The sequence below is a fragment of the Nansenia antarctica genome (assembly GCF_963989245.1).
Source record: "Nansenia antarctica genome assembly, chromosome: 14".
NCBI lineage: Eukaryota > Metazoa > Chordata > Actinopteri > Argentiniformes > Microstomatidae > Nansenia > Nansenia antarctica.
Genome location: NC_137684.1, coordinates 13,292,711 through 13,305,662, shown reverse-complemented (window position 1 = coordinate 13,305,662; position 12,952 = coordinate 13,292,711). Strand labels below are relative to the sequence as shown.

Here is a 12,952-nt window from a genome sequence, read left to right as displayed (position 1 = left end):
ATAGCCATGCCGCCATGACATCGCTCTTGGCTTCCTCTAAGTGAAACATACCGCTCAGCTGTCACAACAGCCCCAGTCTGCAGTGTGAGGCCCTGTACTCCTATATGAGAGCTCATCCATGTCTATCAGTCTGAAGACGAGCGCAGACACGAGTAGGAGGGCAGCTCTGGGTGTTTACCGTGGTCATTAATCACGGTCATTTACCTCTGTAAATATCACTGTGCCCCTTTCTCCACTCTGGTTGGCCAGAGGCCATTAATCTTTTCAAAAGACACTGAGTTAATACATGTATTAATGAGTTAATACATTTCGGGTCCCTCCTCACTCAAACTATGTACTCATTCCATCATAGGGATGTAAATACAATGTAGCTGCACATTGTTACACAGCCAGCCTTGTGTAGTTTGTTTAGTGGATGAATGTTTAATGACACATTGACATACTAACGTTATGCCAGACATCTCTGCTGCACTATAGCTGTTATTAGGACACTGTATTTACCTGTTATTATTACTATGTCATTAAATAGATGAAGTAACAATGAAGACAGAGACCAAGGAATGTAATATAAAAGTTAAAAAGTTCATGTGTCAGCTAATTTACAAATGTTCTTTTAATTACCCTTAAATATGCTATAGTCTTTGTTTCTCCTCCAGAATAATGTAGGTTAAATAGTCTTGCATGGGTTGTCTTATTAGTACAAACTGGTTTAATAACCAGGCATGCCACTTGTTCATTCTTAATGTCTCAATATCTCATATTGATGATGTCAAAAGAACTCAAATAATCATCAATTATTATTTTTTACTTTTTTTTAATGCATCGCCTATTGTTGCACAGTGACACTCCGGCACACCGCCGGTTCGATAAGGAACTGCGACGCACGTGTTTGAGCACACAGCCAGTGGTGCCATGGTGACTGAACACGCACCTCAGAGAGGGACTAACGGGCCAGAGAGGGGATGAGCAGCCTTCCTTGCCCCGGGGAAGCGAGGAGAGTGACACACACGCACGCACGCACGCATGGACACACACACACACACATACACACACGCACGCACACACACACGCGCTATTTCAAAGGGGCCGTCCCGTGCGCGCGCCGCATTCACTTCCCATTCACCTCCATGTGGTCATACATTGCGGATGAGGACGTGATAGAGCGAGCGTTAAGCGTTAATCCTCCACCGTTATTTTTTTTCTCCTCTAACTCAATGAATCCTAATAATAAACAAACTCCGAACGGTTAATCGATTCGGTGTGTGTGTGTGAATTGCAAGCCTATATTAGACAGTTCCCCGTAGCCTAAACCGAGACTCTCCGAAGGTTTTAATCACCGGACTTTGTGCTGGTGCAGTTTACACGTGAGTTGGAAGCCGTTCAGACCGGGAGGTGCGCGTGCGCTCTCGTCGCTATCGCACAAACGACTCGCAAAGTGTCAGTTCAGGAAACCAGACATCATTCTAAAGTGCAGCACCACCGGAGAGAGAACACTCACCGTGCAACATCTCTCCCTCAACCCCTTTCGCTGGTCTTGGAGTAACAGACATTCCCAAGCCAAATAGGAATTACGAAGAGGAGAGAAGTTATGGATGAGAGAATACCGCGTCTGCAGGACAGACAATTTATGGATCACGCAGATTTCTTAGGGTAGGCCAAATCAAATGATGACTTTTTAAATCGGTTTTATCGACTGTCAAACTCAGATCGTGACGTTAGAATTATAAGGTTCTATCTCAATTTTTGTCAAACTTGAGTTTTTTTTACATAATCTGATTCATTAGGTGTTTATTAATGCCTGTGTGGTGTTATTTTGAAAATATTGACATTTTTGAGTTATAGAGTCATAAAATACAAAGGTTCCATCTCACAGAACATAATGGAATGTAAAAACTTTGACGCTCAATATCTCTGAACTACCCTAAACGGAGATAGAACCTTATCATTCTAAGCTCACGAGATGTCTTCCTTTTGTTATAACTATATGTCATTAATTAATACGACTTTTTTCATATACATTTACAGGGTGGAATATTCTTCACTCTACATGTGCAAATCGAAAAGAGGAATGAAGCGTGAGGATGGCAAGGTGCGTTATTACGCGCGGTTTATTAATAATTGTCTTTATTTTTTGGCTTGATGTGCATGGTGCGTGATCACATGTGAAGTCATTATCACTATCTTGATTCTGGAGCACATGTTGTGCAAATTGTACTGATAGATCTATAGCCTACATGCCTCATGTTTCCCTTCATTCTGATCGTCCAGCAGGACGCCTACAAGTTACCCCACAGATTGATAGAAAAGAAAAGGAGAGATAGAATCAATGAATGTATCGGACAGCTGAAGGATCTGTTACCCGAACACCTGAAACTGACGGTAAGATCCACATCTTAAAGTTATTATAGGCTTAACGTTGAACATTTATGACATCATGTTTTTGTTATATGTTTTTATAACGGTGCGAGACGAGTAATTCAACTTTTCACATGTTTTCCCCCCCTTCCTCAGACACTCGGGCATTTGGAGAAAGCGGTCGTTCTGGAGTTAACGTTGAAGCATTTAAACGCTTTGACCGCGGTCACTAAGCAACAGCACCAGAAGATTATCGCTTTGCAGAATGGTAAATAGCGCACACACCTCGAATCTGGACGGGTATTAAGTTTACATTGGGCTGTAGGCGCATGGGACAATTCTGAATAGGCAGTACTTTTTGGACACGTCCATGTTACACGATGCATGGGTGAAAATGAAATGTCATGTGTAGCCTATAAGCCTCGGTTTTGACACTTCTTTTAATGCATGTTTCCCAGGGGACCGATCAATAAAATCGTCCATAATATGTTACATGCATGGGTGAAATGTCATGTGTGTAGCCTATAAGCCTCGGTTTTGACACTTTTAATGCATATTTTCCCAGGGGACCGATCAATAAAATCGTCCATAATATGTTACATGCATGGGTGAAATGAAATGTCATGTGTGTAGCCTATAAGCCTCGGTTTGATTTTGACACTTTTAATGCATGTTTTCCAGGGGACCGATCAATCAAATCGTCCATTCACGCCGACTTGGACGCGTTCCACTCGGGGTTCCAGGCGTGTGCCAAAGAGGTCCTGCAGTACCTCCACAAGTTCGAGAACTGGACCGCGCGCGAGCAGAGGTGCACGCACATCATCAGCCACCTGCACAAAGTCTCGGCGCAGTTCCAGCCGGGCGCACTCCAGCATCAGCTCTCCACCGGAGACGCGCAACAAGAGACGCGCAACAACGGCCCAAAAGCAGCGGACGGCCAAGCCAACTGTGTGCCGGTCATCCAGAGGACCCAACCCGGGGAGCTTAACGAGAACGACACGGACACCGACAGCGGATACGGAGGAGAGGCAGAAAAAGAAAAGAACGATGGTGGAAAACTTGAGAAAGGATGTGAGTTGCACAGTGAGCAAGGACCTAAGGGGGTAAAGATAAAGCAGGAGTTTGGAGACGATCGGGTCGCCAAAAAACCAAAGATGAACTGGGGGGCCACTGGCACCGGCACAGCGGGGGGCGCAGCAGCAGACGCGACCACCGCCAGACCCGACCTGGCCTTTATGAACTCTCTCATGGGAATAACCGGCCTGGGACAGTCACAGCAGACCCCCTTTTGCATGCCTTTCTACTTCATCAACCCCTCGGCGGCAGCGTCGTACATGCCTTTGTTCGATAAGAGTAACCTAGAGAAGTACATGTACCCAGCTGCGCTCTCCACCCCCTTCCCCTGGCTCTACCCCGGGGGGCTCCCGGCACATGCATCTGCAGCTGCTGTGTTCCCTAGTTTGTCCGCAGACAAGAGCTCTGAGTTGGGCAGCTCCTCTCACCCCCAGGACTCTCCCTCTCACCCCAATAAGGACTCTCCCTCTCACGACAGTGACGCGTCCAGCGAGGCTGAGTCGGGCTCACCCGAGAGGGAGGACAGTCCCGAGAATGGTGATGATGTCATAGGGGACCTGTCCCCAGAGAACGAGAATAACGGTACATAAACAGATGGGGCATTTGGCAATTTATTATCTTTGCTTGTAAAAAAAAAAAAAACTAGCTAATTTATCTGTGTATTTCTTTATTCAATATGCATTCGGCATATTATCTTGTTTAGCTTTTTTTTTTTTTTATGTTATTATTTTCATATATTATATATTTTGTATTGATAGTCAGTTTGATTTGTGATGTATCTTGGCGAGACCGGGGGAAAGTTGTGACAGTGTGTGCCTTTTGCACGTCATGCTATATGATAAATGAATCTGAATGATTATCGACGTTGATTGACAGTAACAACCTACACGTCTGTTATTTTATTTTTTATGTGGTAGGGTATATTGTTCTGGAGTTAATGTTTTATTTGATACAACCTTTAAAACTGGCAACATCAGTGCCAAAAAAAAACACCCAGCTGAGGTGAATAAACAGCTTATTTGCGCAATTGCCCGATCTATCTCAATCAGATACTAGTCACTTTGGATGTATATTGCAACTGACCTCTGCCAAGGTTATCATTATTGCTGACTTTGACTGTATATCATTCACTTGTTTGGTATGGTTTGTTTCATTTCCATGTATGATTCATTTCCATGTACAAATGCACTAAATGGGCCTATGTATAAAGTGCTTGCAAAAGTTACCTGCATACCTCAACCACATATTTGCGCCCTAGGTAATTGGGGAACGATGTAATGATGATGGATGTTCCTTTGGAGACGGTGTCATTCAGTTCCCACCTTACACACACATGGAGAAACGATGGGAGTAGACACTTTACTAAGTAGTTTTGTCTCCCTTCTACTCCATGTCAAAACACTTCACAGATCTGTTTTTGTTTGAGCTATTTATGCATTCAATCTTCAATCACCCCCTGTATTGATACACGTTTTTAAATGATAATGTTGAACATGTTAAAAGGAAAGCACTTCTTATGGAGACACTGCTTAACCAGCATCAGGAGAGCTGACTCTTATGTCCCTAATTGATAGGCATCTCTGCACAAAACGAGATGGAAGTTAACCCGTACCTCCAGCAAAACCGATACTATGATAGCACCTTAGAGAACTTTGATACTGAATGTAACTACCTGTGTTTTTCTATATGGAAGTTTGTATGTAGGATGATAGACGTTATAGGTCTTTACTCTTTGAGAGGTAAAGTGCACTTTTCTCTGCCTTTGGAAATTCCCAAACACTCACTTTTACAATTATTTAGTCATTCACTGTATTTGTTGCTGTATTTTCTTAGAAATCACCAAACTACAGGGCAGAACTTCTACTTTGAACTGTATGGTTTGTGTATGTGTTTGAATGACCAGATCCTATAGATACTGAAACATTTGTAGAGATTTCATGCTCAGAATGAAAAACTCAAAGCCCCATAGAGCATTTCACTCTGTCACACGTAGACAAACTGGCATTTAAGATACTGTAGCCGGAGAGGAAACGTTGGTCCTGCCAACCAACTGTTTGGATCAAGGTCCAGGGATTATACAGTCCTTGTTTGTTTTTCTAAGAGATTAATTCCTGCAAGTGTGATGTTTATTATTTGTGTTTTGAGTCCCTTGTGTGAGTGAATAGAAAGAGATAATTTGCTTTTTTATTTAGCATACCCTGTATTCCTTTTTAGCTTCTGTTCAACTGCTCTTGCCTCAAATCTCCTGTTTTCAAATGTCATAAAAAGTGGCATGTGTGTGTAAATAGTTTTGTGAATATACTATGGAATATATGTCTGACGTCAATGTTGTAGAAGAAATCTATGGATTTAAAAAAACAAAACAAAACAAAACAAAAAAAAGATTTACCTGAGCAACTGTTGCACATTTCGTTAATGCTTTACACATGCTGTTCTAAATTATTGCTGAAAAGTTGTAAAATAAATATCTGAACAAAAACTACTCTGAAGTCTCATCATTTATTTAAAGGAGCATGTAACCTTTGAGCTTTCTAATGGTTGTAATGACGATGTTTATAAAGCACTTTCTAAAACCCTATCTAGGGGCGACATAGCGTTGTTGTTCTAGGGGAGTTAGGGTTAGTGTTAGGGTGTTCTAGGGGAGTTAGGGTTAGAGTTAGGGTGGTCTAGGGGGGTTAGGGTTAGGGTGTTCTAGGGGAGTTAGAGTGTTCTAGGGGAGTTAGGGTTAGGGTGGTCTAGGGGAGTTAGAGTGTTCTAGGGGAGTTAGGGTTAGAGTTAGAGTGGTCTAGGGGAGTTAGAGTTAGGGTGGTCTAGGGGAGTTAGAGTTAGGGTGGTCTAGGGGAGTTAGAGTTAGAGTGGTCTAGGGGAGTTAGAGTTAGAGTGGTCTAGGGGAGTTAGAGTTAGAGTGGTCTAGGGGAGAAAACATTCTGCTTTCTTCAACTTTGCTTTAGGGCTTTTAATAAGATGTCTTACCATCAGTATTATAAATAATAAGAGTCCAAGGAAGAAAGATAAATGAATAAGTTATTCAGCAGTATCATGTTCTAGTGCGTAGTTCTAACCAAGTTAAGCCAGTGTTAACTTCAGAATCGGAATGAACTTCAATGTAGCCTGAAGAATTCGTGACGTTAGAATTATAAGGTTCTATCTCCATTTTGTCAAAATTGAGTTATTTTACATAATCTGATGTTAATGCTTTACACATGCTGTTTTAAATTATTGCTGAAAAGTTGTAAAATAAATATCTGAACAAAAACTACTCTGAAGTCTCATCATTTATTTAAAGGAGCATGTAACCTTTGAGCTTTCTAATGGCTGTAATGACGTTTAAACGGTAGCCATCAGGGAATGACATCCCTTGAAATAAATATTTCATTTACCACCGCTGTTTTCGTCCTGAAAAGCACTTTCTAAAACCCTATCTAGGGGCGACATAGTGTTGTTGTTCTAGGGGAGTTAGGGTTAGAGTTAGGGTGTTCTAGGGGGGTTAGGGCGGTCTAGGGGAGTTAGAGTTAGAGTTAGGGTGGTCTAGGGGAGTTAGAGTTAGAGTTAGGGTGGTCTAGGGGAGTTAGAGTTAGAGTTAGGGTGGTCTAGGGGAGTTAGGGTGGTCTAGGGGAGTTAGAGTTAGAGTTAGGGTGGTCTAGGGGAGTTAGGGTGTTCTAGGGGAGTTAGAGTTAGGGTTAGGGTGGTCTAGGGGAGTTAGGGTGTTCTAGGGGAGTTAGAGTTAGAGTTAGGGTGGTCTAGGGGAGTTAGAGTTAGAGTGGTCTAGGGGAGTTAGAGTTAGGGTGGTCTAGGGGAGTTAGGGTGGTCTAGGGGAGTTAGAGTTAGAGTTAGGGTGGTCTAGGAGAGTTAGGGTGTTCTAGGGGAGTTAGAGTTAGAGTGTTCTAGGGGAGTTAGAGTTAGAGTTAGAGTGGTCTAGGGGAGTTAGAGTTAGAGTTAGAGTGGTCTAGGGGAGTTAGAGTTAGGGTTAGGGTGGTCTAGGGGAGTTAGAGTTAGAGTTAGAGTGGTCTAGGGAAGTTAGAGTTAGGGTGGTCTAGGGGAGTTAGAGTTAGGGTGGTCTAGGGGAGTTAGAGTTAGGGTGGTCTAGGGGAGTTTGAGTTAGGGTGGTCTAGGGGAGTTAGAGTTAGGGTGGTCTAGGGGAGTTAGAGTTAGGGTGGTCTAGGGGAGTTAGAGTGGTCTAGGGGAGTTAGAGTTAGGGTGGTCTAGGGGAGTTAGAGTTAGGGTGGTCTAGGGGAGTTAGAGTTAGAGTTAGAGTGGTCTAGGGGAGTTAGAGTTAGAGTGGTCTAGGGGGGTTAGGGTTAGAGTTAGGGTGGTCTAGGGGAGGGGGCTCACAGACTTGCGGCTTTCCGTCTCTGGTGCCTCTGCCTCTTCAAATCGAGCGCGCATGCAGAAACACAGCAAGTCCATTTGGGTTATATTATTGTTGTTAAACATCGAGCTGTATTTCGCCTAGGTGTCCAGAGGGGGCAGATTTCCAACAGACTCACCCACAGCCCCTTAACACAAAATGGATTTGGCCCATTCTAAGTACATCATTATTTGATAGAGATCATGTGCACACAGAGCATGTTTCACACACTCATTGATTTATAGACCGATGATCTATTCATCATTATAACTCTCTCTTGGGACAGATGCAGGTAAACACGATGAATTACAGTACCAAGGGTATTGCGCCCTAGTGCTTTATATTGAGCTAATGTTCAGAATGTGTCTTTATAATACAGAATACTACTACTTATTTGACTGTAGTCACACTATTGACCAAGCCTTTGTTCCCTTACTGTAATAGGCTTCTGAGCAGGAATGTACAGTGAGCTAAGGCTTAAAGCCAGGGTCATGTGATGTGACGAACCCTCACTCTGCACAGACTGCTGCAAAACAGGGGGCCTTTCCCTCAATTTGTTTGGTGTTGTTTTGCAAGTCAGCCCCAGTCCCCAGTCCTGTCTGCTGCTTCGACATGTAGATGAATATCTGACTTAACTAAATCACTTGATATATTAATAAATCGTGTGTTGTCGACACATACGTTTGTTTGTATGTATGCAATTATCAGTAGCAACTTTCGGTTTTATGAAATGCAGGTGATTCCCCAAGCAACAGTGCTACAGTGGTATTAAAAATAAATAAATGGTTCAGCTATTTTGATGACTGGAGCTGAATTCCAGTAAGATCTAACTTCTATTTCTGTCAAGGTCACTGAAGCACAGACACTGCCTCAGGGGTTCCCCAACATCCCAGAATGCCCTGCATAGTAATAGAGGAAGGTCTCTTCACATTATTCTCAGCAGCAGCATTGGCACAGCCTGCTCAGAAAACATTCTGCTTTCTTCAACTTTGCTTTAGGGCTTTTAATAAGATGTCTTACCATCAGTATTATAAATAATAAGAGTCCAAGGAAGAAAGATAAATGAATAAGTTATTCAGCAGTATCATGTTTCAGTGCGTAGTTCTAACCAAGTTAAGCCAGTGTTAACTTCAGACTCGGAATGAACTTTAATGTAGCCTGAAGAATTTGTGACGTTAGAATTACAAGGTTCTATCTCCATTTTTGTCAAAATTGAGTTTTTTACATAATCTGATCCATTAGGTGTTTATTAATGCCTGTGTGGTGTTATTTTTAAAATGTTTACATTTTTGAGTTAGTAATTAATAAAATACTAAGGTTCCATCTCACAAAACATAATGGAATGTAAAAACTTCGACGCTCAATATCTCTGAACGACCCTAAACGGAGATAGAACGTTATAATTCTAAGCTCACGAATTGTCTGATGACACTGATGATAATTCATTGAACAATCTCCACAATGTTTCCCGTTCTCCGTGTTACCATTCTCAAGCGACATCCAAACATACATACAGATACAGACAATACTTGTACAGCCGTGCCTCTGAGATGAGTTAACGTTTGGTGGCATCTAGTGGTGAGACTGTTGCCATGATCAGACTTGGGTCAACATAGTATTTAACATTTTTAGAATACTTTCCTTGAGCCTGCCTGGAGTGCCAGATGCACTTCTGGGACTTTTCCATTGTCTCCAGGGTAACTGAATCACTCAATTCAAATCAAGTTCTATTTTAACCCAGTTCCGCTGTCAATATGCTGTACAACAGCGACAGTCACAGAGTTTTGTGTCGCCCTTTCTTACTACCTTCTCCAGAGAACTCTTTGGCCAGCCCAATGCAGTTTCAAATGTTAGTAAATATAACATGAACCAACGTTTTGTTTTTTTTATAACATGACAAAAGAGTTTATCAACTGTTTTATTTTAATCATGCAATCCATATCACATCAGCAGCCAGTTTTTAGCCATTCATCTCTCAAATATTTGCTGTATATTAAGGCAGAAAGAAACATTGTGTACTGTATCTATGTATGGATGTATGCATGTATGTATGTATACAGTTGTTGTTTTTTCATAGGAAGTGCACGGGGACATACTTTTTGTAAACACAGACCAAAGCAATCTTTCACCTCAATGTGAAAATCACAATACAAGTGGTTTCTTACACCTATACAGCCTTCTGCATTGCCTTGGGTAAAATATATGATTAAGTAATTGTAACTATATTGGCGGTCATCACATATATCAGAAATAAAGGTGAAACCACCTGTTCAATCCATCAGTCTTATCAGCGCATTCACCAGAGCAGGCACATTGTCTGAATGACTCTGATAAAGCTTCACCATACTTCTATACAGTATGTAGCATATATAAGCATGAATATAAGGCACTTGATAATAATTATCAGCAGCTATGTAACAGTAATCCATCGATTTATTGTCGGAAACAAAATACAAGTATTTTAGGTACACTGGGGTTTGTACGCCCGTGCACAATATTATTACAATAAGCCCCTTTTATACTAATCATTAAAAATGGGACTTATTTTCTGATTTTCCCTCACATTCAAAAACGTAGGTATCACTACCCTAAGTCAGTGGTGTTACATATTTGTCTACTGAGTCGAACGACCTCCTCTTAGGAATGGGGTCTAACAGAAATTGGATTTACTGTCATCTAGCTGCTAATAAGAATGTAGGTATGGCTACCTGTACAAACAAAACATGCAAATAGACCCTTTCATCTTTGGCCCCATGTCTTTACAGGTGAATCATGAACATTTTGGCAAAGTAACACAGTCATATGTCAAACACAAGAGAAAAGAGAAAACGAATATAACACTGTTGGTTCATTATGCATTAGATACTGTGACATTTACAACCAGTACCGTCTCTCTCTACAGTATACGTGGACTAGATGCTGTTGGGCTCCTGACCGCTTGGGGGCCCCGAGTGAAAATGATAATTATATATCATTATAATTCCGGGATAAATCCACATGAGCAATTCACCTATTAAAAAATAAACATTAGGCTCTCTTAAAAAAACAACCAAATACATTTCTTTAGCCTTGCTTTTAATAGGCCAGCCCCCTTAAATATTTTTTTACTCTAGAATTTGTATTTATTTATTTCATTGTCTACATTGTAGGCTTATAATTCCTATGATATCTTGTCGTTATTATTGCCATTTGACATTATTTATGGGAAGGGGAAAAAAAAGCGGTCACACTCCAGTTGCGTGGTGTGTGTGTGTGGGAGGGTTGTAATATGTTGAGCTGGCACGGTTCACTACATTCTGCATGTGTAGAAAGAAATGCTCTGCTTCTTTGCCAGCAATGGAAATAGATGTGAATAGTGAGAAAACATTCTGTGGATACCATTTGTGTATGATCATTTCAATAATTAATATCAGCACTTTTGGACAGAAAGGAACAGTAACAGTACATACCATCTATCCCTTCTTCAGTAACAACATTCGTAACCACGGGTGGTGGTGGTGTTGTGTTGGCGTGAGGAGGTTTTGATATGCAGTAAAATGCCTCAGACAGCGACGTCATCTTCAATCCTTCAACGCAGTTCGTAGGCTACATGAATCATCATTACACTGGATAAAACACAATTATTTACCACAGAATCACTTAACTCTTGAAAGATATAGTTCACAGATTTCAACAGCGAGATTTTCAGTTAAGAGAGGCTATCTTTCAAAATGCGAGGAGAATCCTTAAAAATACTATAGTTAGTACGTCACTGTCCGTTGATATCACGGAGGAGACAGTAACGATTATTCCACTGCGTTCAATGGGGGTGAAAATAAAAGTACAGTAATCTGATATGCTTTAAAGGGATGATAATGATGATATATCTCGTTTCGTCGTCCGATGGGTTCCAGAGACAACCACCCATGCTGTGACACAACATTCTGCAGTCTTGTTTCTGTTTTATCTTTTCCAATTATCTCTGTCTCCCTCATGCAGTCAGGCAGCGGCCGAATGTCTGTTCCTTCATCGTCGTTTGGGCCATCATCCTAATACGTGGCTCCATTTGTCCTCGGTGGCCTCTAAGTGTATTCTCTCTACATGCAGTCCATATGTGTGGATGAGACGACAGAGTATGGATGGGGGGGGGGGGGGGGGTGCTACTGGAGTCCTTTAGGGGAGCGCTGGGTCCAGATGGCAGGGGAACACAGCTGCCTCCCCTCTGTGCCTCAGACGTAGATCCCCTCTGGGTTTAAGCCAGAGGTCAGCGGGCTGTGCAGGACTCGGAGGTGACCAGGCAGGGGGTGGGAGGACACGGGACGCTTCAGTGAGCCGGTGAGTGGAACTAAATCTGGAAAAAGAGACATGAGACAAAAGTTACTTGTGGATATGCTAGTGCTACCTTCGATCCAGTTTTTTGGGGACGCCAGGAACTTTATTGGGGAGACTGTGGTGCAGGAGGTAGAGTCGCCATCTAATGATCACAAGGTTGGCAGTTCAGCGGTTCGAGCCCCGGCTGGCCACATGTCGAAGTGTCCTTGGGCAAGACACTGAACCCCAAAATTGCTCCCAGTGAGCGGGCCGGCGCCTTGCATGGCAGCTTGCCGCCATTGGTGTGTGAATGGGTGAATGAGAGGCCGTTGTAAAGCGATTTTGGAGCAGCTTTGCAGCAGCAAAAAAGGCGCTATATAAGTGCAGTCCATTTACCATTTATTGCCATACTAGATCTGTCCACAAGGTGTCAGTGTTGAGCCGTGCAGAATTCCCCCCCCCAAACATGAGCGAACCTGAAGGCCCTTCCCTTGTTAATTCAACACACATGTCCTGCTAGGTTGTTAGAAGGACATGAACACTAAACCCATTATTTTACATAATGGAAAACCATTAGCGTGACGGCTAATAGGAGAAGCAACCCGGCTCTTTGTTAGGATGAAATGCTACGCACATAGTCGTAAAAAAACCTATTTGGATGAGCAGTCTGGAAAAACTCTGCTGGGGGAGGAGGTGGGGTTTCTAGGTGCCCTCCTGCTACTGTACTGTCGGTTGATGTGGTGGAGATATTATTAAAGACTGTTTTGGGATAGGAACCACAAGCCTCTACTATTGGTTGATGTGGTGCCACTGGCGGACTCAGGGGGGGGGGGGGCAGGGGGAGCGATCGCCCCTCCTGGTGCCCCCACGGTTGAAAAACGTCTC

At 42.5% G+C, this 12,952-nt stretch overlaps 2 protein-coding genes across 2 annotated transcripts in view; one reads left to right on the top strand and one right to left on the bottom strand.

The window, feature by feature from the left end:
• Nucleotides 1–1,588: 1,588 nt before the first annotated feature.
• bhlhe41 (basic helix-loop-helix family, member e41) lies at nucleotides 1,589–4,019 on the top strand (the record flags this gene model as incomplete). Its single annotated transcript, XM_080544593.1, has 5 exons — nucleotides 1,589–1,650; nucleotides 2,026–2,089; nucleotides 2,272–2,379; nucleotides 2,512–2,623; nucleotides 3,037–4,019. The coding sequence occupies 5 exons, from the start codon at nucleotides 1,589–1,591 to the stop codon at nucleotides 4,017–4,019; spliced, it is 1,329 nt and encodes a 442-aa protein (XP_080400719.1).
• Nucleotides 4,020–9,731: 5,712 nt separating this feature from the next.
• The window catches only part of rassf8a (Ras association domain family member 8a), a 19,574-nt gene continuing 16,353 nt past the window's right edge, over nucleotides 9,732–12,952 (bottom strand). The window contains exon 6 of the mRNA XM_080545130.1: nucleotides 9,732–12,107. Within this exon, the coding sequence (XP_080401256.1) occupies nucleotides 11,986–12,107 (122 nt within the window). The 3' untranslated portion in view covers nucleotides 9,732–11,985. The remainder of the gene's footprint in view (nucleotides 12,108–12,952) is intronic.